This window comes from Trachymyrmex septentrionalis, unplaced genomic scaffold, assembly GCF_001594115.1.
Source record: "Trachymyrmex septentrionalis isolate Tsep2-gDNA-1 unplaced genomic scaffold, Tsep1.0 scaffold172, whole genome shotgun sequence".
Lineage (NCBI taxonomy): Eukaryota > Metazoa > Arthropoda > Insecta > Hymenoptera > Formicidae > Trachymyrmex > Trachymyrmex septentrionalis.
In genome coordinates this window covers 1,238,614-1,251,130 of record NW_017304887.1, presented here as the reverse complement: position 1 = coordinate 1,251,130, position 12,517 = coordinate 1,238,614, and the positions used below count along the sequence as shown (strand labels likewise).

General features: G+C 34.1%; 1 protein-coding gene across 3 annotated transcripts in view; it reads left to right on the top strand.

Moving 5' to 3' along the window:
* Window positions 1-1,869: 1,869 nt before the first annotated feature.
* Window positions 1,870-12,517, top strand: part of LOC108746488 (RNA-binding protein Musashi homolog Rbp6) — a 448,396-nt gene continuing 437,748 nt past the window's right edge. For all 3 annotated transcript variants that reach the window (XM_018483298.1, XM_018483297.1, XM_018483300.1), the window contains exon 1: window positions 1,870-1,947. In XM_018483298.1, coding sequence (XP_018338800.1) covers window positions 1,913-1,947 — 35 coding nt within the window. In that variant the 5' untranslated portion in view covers window positions 1,870-1,912. The remainder of the gene's footprint in view (window positions 1,948-12,517) is intronic.

Genomic DNA, 12,517 nt, shown 5'->3' with positions numbered 1-12,517 from the left:
CAGGGGCCGGGTGTAATTTATGCGCGAGGCTCGTTACCAAACAGGTGGTGCTCGGTGGCTAATGACCTGGAGATACCAATAATTCATTGATTAATGCCGTGCGCTGAATTTGCAAGTCCAGTTATCTCGTATTTTCTGCACCCCGGCAATAATAATTATCAAACACTCAAGCTTTCGATTGTAGTTCATTCGCTCGTATTTTGCATGGAAAATAACAATAATTAAGATTTGTACTTCTATTGGTGCGTTCGGGGAGACGCTATTAGCGCTACTTTTGCTATTCTATCTTTGTTGTTTATTAGACGTAAAACAAGGATAGAATGACACCTCATTTAATGCAGGTAACTGTTCTTACCAATTTGTTATTTTTCTTTCTTTTATTTCGTTTTCTTTAAACGGTCTTTATTGCATTTTTATTATGTTGACAGATATGCAGTTTTATAACATTTTTTTATAACTTTTTAAATTTTAAAGTATTTGGCATTATTTCAACTTAAGCTTTTAATTATAATTCCGTGAATTGAAAAGCTATTATATTAATAATAAAAAGAATTGTATTTGTGTTATATAAAAAATAGCAATATAAAATAAGTTTTTTCCAGAAGTGTCAAGTCATTAAAAATGCACTAATATGAAAAAGCAAAAGTTTACATATTAATTTTTGTCGCAGCCTATCGTAAAATCATGTTGTAGATTTATTAAATCCGCGATCGCACAGACAAGTAACCGCTGAACATTACGAAGTCTTTAAAGCGGACTGGATGAAACAGCGTATAATTAGATAAGGTGTAAGACGTATTTGGAGCGCGGCCATGCTGGCCCGCCGCCAGTGTTCAGCTTTTCGCTATAAACCTACGAAAAGGGTCAAGGGGGTGTCCCTGGTGGAGAGAAGCGAGGAAGGTCTACATTGGTTACATCGGTCGCATTGATCGTATGGCACGTGTGCGATTGGATAATTTCTCAGCCAACTAAAAAGTAGAAAAGGGAAGAGGCACTGGGTATAATTTTTTTTTCTTTTTGTTGTTCACTATGTAAAAAAAGATATCAGTGTTCTAATTTCTGACTCTGTTTGATAATTACTTCATAGTCTATAGATTTGTCTTCGTAACGTACATCTTTGTAACGCACGCATCGTTTTTATGATACTTTTATTTGAATAATTTGTTTCACGGTGTTATTTTTCTGGCAAAAAAATTGGCTAGAATAAGGATAAAGAATGAAAACAGTTATTTTTATTTATTAATAGTTATAACTTTAATTTAATTATTATTGATATCTTTTTTTTTTTATTTTTATTGTACATTATACAAAACTATAATTTTATTACTATCTATTTACTTAACGGAAAGCGGTCGTTGGGCAAACTCGTCATAGCAGGTGCACAATGTGTAGAATTAGCTACCATCAAAGCTAGGTTGTGTTAAGCTAAAGCTTTACTTTGGACGCACGCACCACGTTTATCAGGCTACGAGGATTACGTTCCGAAGTGTCGACTCGTGTTGTTATCTACTAATTCCAATTAGCGTCAGTGATCTTCTGTGTTACCTTCAGCTCTAACTTTAGTTGACATATGTCTATGCGAAGGGATAATTTAGATTTCCGTTGCGATGCCACATTATGTCTGACATATATTTGCGTTAAAAAAAGAAACACCTTTATAAGAAAAAAGACGAACATATATTGCGATGAAAATAATGCTTTTTTTAATGAGAATATGATATGATTACATATATTTTATATTATGATAAGAAAAATATAGCATTGAAATATATCTATATTTTAACAGTTTTTTTTTATACGACGTTGAAAACACTATAATAATTTCCTATTGTGCCGAAACTAATCAAGTGATTTTATTGTTTTAGAGAGCCTCAGGGAGTATTTCACCAAGTACGGAGACATCACAGAGGTTATGGTTATGAAAGATCCCACCACACGACGATCAAGGTAAGTAATGTAAGATATGCATGCATATTGTATACAGCAGAACTAAATTACCTTATTTTTTTTTTTTATTAATTTTGATTGGATTTTTATTATTTCTATTATTTGATTGTTTGTCTAAAAATTGAAAGATTTATGTATTTCTTACAAATATTGATTTGATGAACATCTATTAGAAAATATGTCAGGTACATATTCACATATGAATAATCTATACATATATATATATTCAAATGTGCTCGTAAAATTTCATAACGTCACAGCCACGTGTCACTCTTTCGGAAATTTTCATTATATTCTTTATAATTAAACGCCGAAAACGTGAATATGATTGGCGTGTGAAAGCTTTCCTAAAAATAAGTCTACTGATCGGTAGGAACCTGATTTTTTTATTTTTCTTGTTTTGTTCTTTCCATTTTATTCACATAGGAAATGAAAGGAAATTATAACAAATAATATTTATAGCAGGCAAACTTATAACTATCAAAATTAATAATATTTCTAAGCTATAATATAATGAGATAATCTTAAGAGAGAGTGTGACATAGATTATTTTTAATAATATGATAATAGTTATAATAGTTATGATGCAATAACTTTTTATAATAATTTTTAATAATAATTTTTCGAAAGAAATGTGTTTAAACAAAATTATGCGACCCAAAATGTTTTATGTGAAGTAACTAATGTGTTGCGAAGATGCTTATAGTAGCGTTTTTGATATTCGCTGCAAAATTAATTCACTGCGTTGTTCACATCACGAGGACTAATGTGCAGTATAATGCAATGATATATAGCGTGCTGCGAAAATCGAGTTTCGGGTCGAGTGTCGCTGTTAAGCAGAAAACAGAGTAACACCGAAGCGGATGGTAAATGCCAGAGCACACCAGCATCAGAGTAATTACCGGTTTTTAAGTGGAGGAAACGAGGGGCGAGTCCGACGACGAGGGTCGAAAGAAGAGGGACTGGTAGGAGGGTCGAAGGGGTGCGTCCAGCCGTTATATACAGTACACCCTGGTGTGAAAGGGAAGCGCGTGCGTCTTATCGCCCATCGAATGTAAAGCTGATATTTTATTATTGTAAGATCGACACAGAGCGTGACTTGTCAGTGCGTAACTACAGGTATTATTACTGAAACGTAATGTAAAAGCATTTTAAAAAATAATGAAGTCCCTGCGATTATTTTCAGTATGATGGTTTCGGTATTTTCTATTTTATTGCTTTAATCTTGATTTCTATTTTCCTATATATGAATAATTGTACAGCAATAGATACAACTCAAGTGCGTAAAACTTGCTTATACACTTATGAATACTTCAGAAATAATATTAACATTAAAAAATAATTTCAGAAATATAAAAATTATTATTGTATTTTGTAATTATAAATAAAGTAGGAAAGATTCATTAATTAGAACAGCATTAACAGTAAAAAGTTCTACTATACTTTTTGCAATATTATTTAATTAAAGTACAATCAATAGAATGTAAATCTAAAAAAATAACACGTGTAAAGATTATTTCTCTCTCAATTATATACGTTTTACTTTAATTAAACTTTCTCTCGAAATATTTTTCTATTTGCAACTTTAAATCGTGAATTTTTCTACATTATAATCTTTCTTTCTGTAGACTTTTCATATTTATCTCTTTATTTCTACCTATTCTATATATAATTATATTTTACCTATTCAATCTTTTTAATTTTAAATTTTATGAATTTCATAGTGCACAGACCTATTATGTATTCAAGTCCTTAATATCCGCCATTATCAACACTGAAGTCTTTACATTATAAAAGCGCGCCGTCAAAACGTTTGTGCAGCGATAATCGCAGTCGAATTGTCGCTGTTTAAATTGCCGTCTCTGGCGCTTATGCGCTGGTTACCTCTTGTGCCGTGCATTTCTCCGTCTAATTAATTGGCCAGAAACTTTCGGGCCATGCCCGCCAACCTTCTCTAATTATTCGTTCCTTTCATTCCCGCGGGAGGAGGGGGAAGGAGTAGGGGGTTGGGGCACGAGGGAGAGAAGGAACTGCTGGACAACAAAACGAAACAGGGGACAACTTACTTCCATCGAGTTACAAAGCACAAGCAACAGCCGGGCCTATTCGCACCAGCTTATTAAGCGAAAATAAAGCCCGTAAAATCAAAAAGCATTTTCCACACCCTTTCGGCTCCTTGCATTTACTCGTGACTTTCTTTCTCTCTCTCCCTCCTCCTCTGAATTTTTGTGAATCTGCTCCCTTCTAGTCTCTTCTTCCAGCCGTGTCCTGAATAATTCGAAGTCCGCTGACAATTAAGAGTTTTGTTCTTTCTTCCTTCCACGACGAGCTCGTTATGAACATGTCGAGTCTGGGTAAATCCGTTTCATCGTCGAAAGGAAAGGCCGAAGATTGAGATTTTAGCGTTCGGAGATTAACAGAAGTATCTTCTTATTGTTAGTCCGAAAAATATTACACATACGATAATTAATTAATGAAAATTTTCTTTTGTTCTTATACTAATAGTAAGTGCTGAATCATAAGATATAAAGAATCCTTCTGATTTCTTTAGCGAGATAATCTATTTAGTTGAGGAACATTAAGGATGCAAATAATATTTTACCAGCAAAATCAGTCTACGTTGCAAGATTCGCAAACTCCATGAGTTATCGTTATAGATTAATCGAAATGTGCCGTCGATAGATTTAAATTTCTTTCGTCGTGATATAAACGGGGTATTTCTCGGGTAGGTGGAGATCGTTTAAGGGTTGGGCGCAACGGAGATGGCGAGTGGAGGAGACCGAATGGAGAGATAGAAGGGACCGTCCGGGAACTGGAGCGGTTGAATCCCTCAGCGCCACGTCGTAGCTCATATCTGCCGCAAGGGGACGCGAATCCTGTATGCAGGGGTTGAGGTATGGGGTTACTCTGCGGGTTGTAAATTAATGGTTAGCCCGTGGCATGGTGGGGTTCGGCCTAAGGGTTCTGGTTGATCTATGGGCGGCATGTGTGCCAGGTCAAACGGGCCTTGCGCACTGATACGGGAGCGAAAATCTCTCTCTCTCTCTCTCTCTCTCTCTCTCTCTCTCTTCTTTTGCCTTATTCTGTCTTGCTCTTGCTTTGTCATCCTCTTTCTACTGGTTGCGCTGGAGTATAAAATCGATAACATTTTTGATAAACTGCTGCAATAAAAGCAAGCCTATCAGTGGATACAAAAATAAGTATTTAAACGAAGAAATAATTAGATAATTTAATATGTACGTTCGACATCAACATTGCATATACTTATAATTATGAAAATTCATTAAAGATAATTTGTTATCCAAATGGTTGATTGTATCTTATTTCTAAAAGATTTTTTTTTTAACGATGATTAATAAGATCGATCATTTTCATTATGCAATAAATGAAATAGTTAATAATTTTGCATTAAATTTAATTTTTGAAGATTTTGAAGTTTTAGAGCAGAAATTTCTGAACATATAATAGTTTTATTATACTTCCTTCTTCTTTCAAGTTCTGCAATAAAGTTGATTATTTCAATTTTAGAATATGTTCTCTCGCTTAAAAGCTATTATTGTTCGCTGAGATAACTGCCATTGCATTTACATTAATTTTTATATGCGCTTTTGGAATATAAAAGTAACGCGATGCAGCCGAGTCAATCGCCCTTTTACGAGCTTTTCAAATGGTCGCAATACCAATGAAATTCTGATTGCAATTGATGTATAATAGCGGATATTCGGATGTAGTTAAGTTTCTATTCTTGAAATTGCGCTTTAAAAAAGGTACAATGTGCATTAGAAAGTAATAACTTCTTATTTTTTATTTTTCATTATTGATCGTTTTTAACACAGTATTTAAATTATAAACTATAAGCACCATATTTTATGCAAACTGGATGTACATTTAGTACTCTTTGCGTAGAATTCCGTAAATCACCATCAAAGAGAGAGAGAGAGAGAGAGAGAGAGAGAGAGGGAGAGAGAAAACGCTTGTTTTTTAAAATTAAATAACACATTTACTCTAATATTCTGCTTGATTGTTCCATTAATTTTCTTTTGACCCTAACTTCGTAATATGATACATTAGAATTTTGTCGGTGCGCGTTATAGTTAAAAACTTTTTAAATAAATACAATGTTTATGTTTAACAAGATATGTTTATTTTTCGCACTTGTGCAAGATTGCTTCCAGACTGTTAAAATACTTCTGTACAACCGTTATTCCTCATCAAATGTATCGAAATTCTCATTTCTGGCGATCTTGCTTCTTTTAAGGAAGACCAGCACAGACTCTCTTCCCTTATCGACAGTCTCATTTCCTGCCTCAAACTTATCAAGACAAATACACTTTGAGCACGCTCCCTCGAACGCCTCTTCCCGTTCATCCGTCGGAAAATATCTCTAATGAACAAACTATCCGATTTGAGCCCGCGCTGCACCATCTCAACACATTTTCCTCTCGCCATGCGAGAAAGTTGCTGCCTTCGATAGCTAATCTCAAATTCATCACGATATATTTGTTACGTGGCTACGAGCTTTCATCAAGATCTTTCACCTTCCCTTTCAGTTCCACGCTTACTTGAACCCTTCGATACGTGTAAAATATATTTCTGTAGTATAATAAATTATTGTGTTTTTGATCGAAATTCGTAGATACCAAATTATATGAAGATAATTGATAGAAGTGGAAGCAAAAAATTAATTAAACATCACGTATCTTAATAGGATTTCTGTTAATAATAAGAAATCTGTTTTTAATCAAATGTGAAATTTATTAAATAACACGGAAAAAGAATAGACTGAAATTGCAAGAAATATTGTTTTACTAAAATTGAAAAATTGAACCCCATAAACTCTTAGAATATTAATTGTTTTGATCAAAAAGTTTGACTTTTCTTATCTTGTCTATTTTCATTCTTTATTTAAGTTCTTAATTATAAGAAAGCATATAAAATAAGATTGACAGGTCTGATAAAAGATGATGGCGTGTATAGAAGGCGAAGGAGACTATCTTTCCGACGGGGCAATCTGTTAATTCGATCGTAACTCGTCGTTAAGGGAGAATTTAGTTGGTACTTGCCGACGGTAATTACACGGGTTTTGCGGCACATGAGGTGGGGCAAGACGCGATGCCACGAAAGGCGAGAAAACGAAGGAAACTCTGAAAGAGAAAGAGGGAGAGACAGGCAGATGCTGGCTGAAGTAGAATTTATTGGGCGATAAGCGCTGTGCAACTTTCTTCCCTTACGATCGTCATTCTTTATCAACCCACTCGTGGCCGACAGTGGCGTATCGGCGTACCAGGATAGACTAGGTTTTATGAATCGGGATTATTAAGGTCTTTCTTAGATAATAGATCTTTCCTCTCCTTCCCCTTTCTGCATCATCAAATGGAAACGTCGTAGAGAAATCCAGGTCTTTTGTCTTTGTGTATCTCGCTAATATATCAGCCACTAGCGGCATTTAAAATCATTCTTATACATATATTCACCAATCGACAATTCTTGTAAGTTATTATAGATCCAGTTTGAGAATCTTAATCGAGCACATATGTTATTGATGCTGTCATTAATTCATATTTTAAGGGGCGTATTTCAAGAAAGCAATATATATCTATTTTTAATAAAAGTTGCATCTTAATTGCTTTTACTTATCTCTAAAAAATTATTTTTTAAAACAGGCATTTCTTTAACTCAACAAAGTAAAATGTTTTAACAATAATACAATATAGAATTATTTTTGAACATTATTATTGAATCGGTGAATACAGAAAAAGGACAAGTCATACTCGTATTTATCATATTTTTTAGAATTAACAAAAAACTGTTTAATTTTAATTCCAATGAAAAAATTAACAAAATTGCTTCTGAGAATTTAAATATGAGATATATTCAATAATATTTGTAAAACATTTCTGGTTTCCCTGAAATAAGTTTGTCTGTTAAATAAAATTTAAATTTTAAAATTTGAACTCATACTCTTCCTGTAAGTTGATAAAAAAAAAATCACAAATTGTATAGTACTCTGTACTACTGATATTTTATTTTAAATTATGTTAATAATTATCTTTTTTATGTTAATTAATGAAATAATTTACACAAAACAATTTTGAAAACTTGGTGTTACAACAACTGACTATTAAAATAACTTTTCTGATTGTTCTTCAAACTTATACAATTAGTCGTTTCCCATTCGAAAATATTATCAAAAAGTTTCTATATTCCAACAAGATATAATATCTATTATTTTTTTTTAAATCTTAAATTATGTGAGTTCTGAATTCGTGTCTTTCTTACACACACTGACAAGTGCCGTATTTGCATTGAAAGCATATCCTATACCCATTTCAAGATCAATGAGAAGAAAAACTTATTTTCAAATACAATTAGAATTCCAATAAAATTTTATCTTTTGTCTGCACTTATTGATTCTATTTTTTTATCTTTTTTAATTGATCTTTTCTATTTCATGATGCAAGAGGAAGATACGATAATATATATCACGAATCCCATTAATGCAGTACAAACTAAATTTAATTGAAACAAAAAATTTGATTATTGTAACGTTTCACTTATTTCTGATAACACAAATAAAATGTTACAATAATCAAATTTTATTTTATTCTCAATCAAGGATTTGTTTGCTCATATGGAAACAAGAGATTAATCGGTTCAACCAAATGGGATTCTCAGTGTATGAAAAAATCCACGGAGATTTGCGACGTCTGACAGAAATTTTGAAAAACATTCAGAAGAAAGGATGTAGATACATTTTGACGGTTAAGAACTTTTCTCATTAATTGTTCCATACATCGCGACACGCAATAATAGTGGCAGCGTTTATGGGTAGAACTTTCGAATGTTTTCTGGGCATGCGGTTTCGGCCGAAGGTGGTCGGGTCACGCGTACCGATCGTTTTCCGGATGTTATAAGGCGCACTCTAGCTGATAGCCGTGCACATGACCGTGCGCCCGGGATAGACGATAGAGGTCTTGAGTAATTTATCAGGGTGCCTGAAGGGCGTGGGTGGCGATGGGCGTAGGTGATGCGCGCGGCGAGCGCGAAGATCCGTGACTAGCGCCGTGGTGCGAAGTCTTATCTGCTCAGCGGGCGAGCACACGAGGGTGCTCATCTACTCGCCGTTAGTTAGCGATGTTAGCGATCTCAGTTCTCGTTGTGGCACAGAAACGTCACAGCCGCGATATACACGTAGCCCGAACCAGCTTGAACCTACTTCTCGTAGTCTGATATAGACAAGCTCGTGAAATGATACATTTAACACATAAAAATCAGTCGGTACAAATAACGAGATAAAAGGCTTGATTTCTTTCTTATTTATTAAATTTGCTGTAATAGTTGCAGAAGGTTAATGTTGTTGAAAGACACGTTTTTTAGAGATTGCTCCTTTCAAGTTTTTCAGAGGAAGAATTCTTCAGTTTGTTACGAACAATAAACGTATACAATATATTCTAACATTTGAATATACGTATGTCATCTTCCAGAGAAGTAATTTTTCGTATATTAATAATTTCATTAAATAAACGATTCAAATAACATTTTTTAAATTAATTTTGTATAACTAAAATTTTTAACTAATAATAGATTGACGATGTTTGTTATTTTCAATATCGAAGATACACTTAAAAGGCTAATGAAGCTTCGTTGAGATACTTCTAATTAATATTACTTTTAATTATTAGCTAAAATATCCGCAGTGTTATGTTTACAACATTCATATGGAATTTAATTAGTATATTTTCAGAAAGTTAGATTTATTTTTGAAGAAAAAACCTAGCATTATAAATTGTAGATAGAAAAAGATATATGTTCCTTATCATTACAGAAACTTTGTAACTTAAACTTTGTGTAGTTACATTAAATAGATGTTTAACGTACCGCATAATGCGGGATAAATTAATTTCTCATTCTTATTATAAAAAGGATGTTTTTGCAATTTAAAAATGTAACTATCTACTTTTCATTGGATGTGCAAATACAATTAGTTGAAACAAAAACGAACATATAAATACGGAATAAAGAACGAAGTGTTAAAGGCGATCGTGATAGCGGCAAAGTACGTACGTATATCAGTGTTTTTGGAGAAGGGGTTGCGGGTAGGAAAGGCGCGAAATGTGGAGGATGCGGAGGTGGGTTAATGTGAGTCCGCGTAAGGACACCCGCTGCGCCCTGCGGGAGTTAACGCGGGAATCGCGTGTTCCCTCTATGAAGCACGGAACGCCGTAGGACGTAAGGAAGAGAGACGACCGGAATGAAGAGAAATAAGGTAGAGAGAGAAAGAGAGAGACATGGTGATGAATTTTTCTCGATTATTTTTCCGCTTGTGTTCGTCGAAAGGAGCAAACGCGTCGATGATGCGATGACAAGTGGCGATTGTTCCGATGCTCTGATTTTATTTTACCAATTCTTCAATGCACTAGCAAGAGAAATTTGATTACAATAGAAAAATCGAACGCGATAATTAGATTTGGGTATTGTGTCAATTTTTCAATCGATTTTGGGGATTTTACAAAGACAGGATGATTTTGCTGAAATATGAAAACATTTAGAGAGATAGATACACATTTAAAAATAATTCTATTGAACCGTTAAAATAATTGTGTACAAGGAAACTCAGGTATAATGAACAATGCAGTGAAAGATTTTGACATTTCAGCTATCAGAGCTTACATAATTATTTTAAGAAGAAAATGATCTTTTTATTTGCATCCAGCTAAATTTTATAGATTAGCCTTAAAGATACAATACTTTAACAAAATCGTTTTTTTTTTTTTCAAAATCTGTTTTTAGAAGCTCCAAACAAATTGTTTGCAAATTATTGAATCTCAATTATAATTATAGCCGTCGTTTCATGAATGAAATTCCATAATTTCTATGGGAAAAATTAAAAATTTACACAAAGATTGTAATATTTTCTTTTACGGTATTTTTTCCCCACTTAAGTGCTCACTTAATGTATGCTTTGAGTACATGATGTAACGTAGGTATAACGTCATGCGTTTCCAAGAATCCGCGTTACGGTACGCCAATAATCGCGGTGATATCCACGCTTTACGCCACGCTGCCGCGATACACAAGGAGAGCACTTTTATAGACGCACCTTACACCGTTTCGGCTGCTCGAGTCGGCGCTTTTATGGCGCGCGCTCTCTGTAATGCTCCAGCATTACGCAACGCAGATGCTTTATAACGCCGTGAAGTAAACTCTTATATTATGGCAGAGAGAACGGTCGGCGCTACGGTGCGGTAACGGTGATTTGTTTTCCGCTTGACAACTTTTGAGTACTCGCGCAGTAACGACCACTGTTTCCGTATCCGTATCGCGGACGGTCACGGCCATCGTCGACGTAGCGCCATAAACGCGGACCATAAGTTTACGGCTAAGAAAAGAGTGTAAATGTGAAATCACGCCTTGTCGCGATATCGCTAATACAACTCTCTGTTAACAGGCAATAATGATCGTTAATGGACTCTTCACAATAATGTATCCCGCGGATATGGCGAAACCTAATCAAGTCAAGTCATAAGCGCACCTAACGGCTCCATTTAGTAGAAAAAGCAGCTTTGCGATTGTTGTAAAACCCGTCCTACAATTGCGTAAGCGTAGTCGAGTGACTGTAGTGAAGTGATTGTAGTTATAAGAATTGACTAATCGCAATCAAATATGAAAAGAATATTCTACTTCTATTACAAATACGCTTACATAATTGTAGAACAGGTTTAAGATTCTACAGTACCTACGATTGGTTTGCACATTTAGATCCAGCGAGAAGAAAAGATAAGATAAGACGATTCATATTAAAGAATTACAACAGCTGTGAAACTATAACTTTTTCTTCTGCGGACAATAACTCGCGTTTCTGGATTTTACTGAAATTTTAATTACGAATAGAGTAATTCTGATATTTATGCCGTAGAAGTCAGATAAAGTAGAAGGAGTGGGGTAATTTGCACGGACAACTCTGTGATATGTCTTTATGACAGTTTATGATATATTAGTATTGTGCTATGATTTCAGTTTTTTACTGTTATTGATAAAATCAGTTGAATCGATTTGTCAATATATAATAAGGGAGAGTAGCGCAATCATATGTATATCATAACCAGCATAAATGATTACTGCAGGGAGTGCAAAAGGCTTAATGTTTATTTATACCATATGGAGAGAGATAATAAAGAATAAAGTACAGCAAAGTGTTTAGCTATTATTTTCTTTGTTTAACTTGATGTTATATATATTTCACCTATTTAGGAGGGGAGAGAGGATATGAAGTATTTTTAATAGGCGAGATTTATGCTTAAAGCACAAAGTGCACAGACTGGATTCAGTGCATTAAATGCATTATATCAAACATGTATCTAATATTATAACACTTAATATATGCACTATAATAAAATAATTTTTCATGAAGTACTTTTCAAATTAGAAGTTACAATATCGCCGACATTAGCATTACGCAAGGTATCCGATCAACGTCTAAAACCTTTTGAATATTGTTCAGAATTGTGTCCTGGATAACGTTTATTAAGATCAAAGCCAATGGAGGTTATATCTCTTATTTTCATTTTTA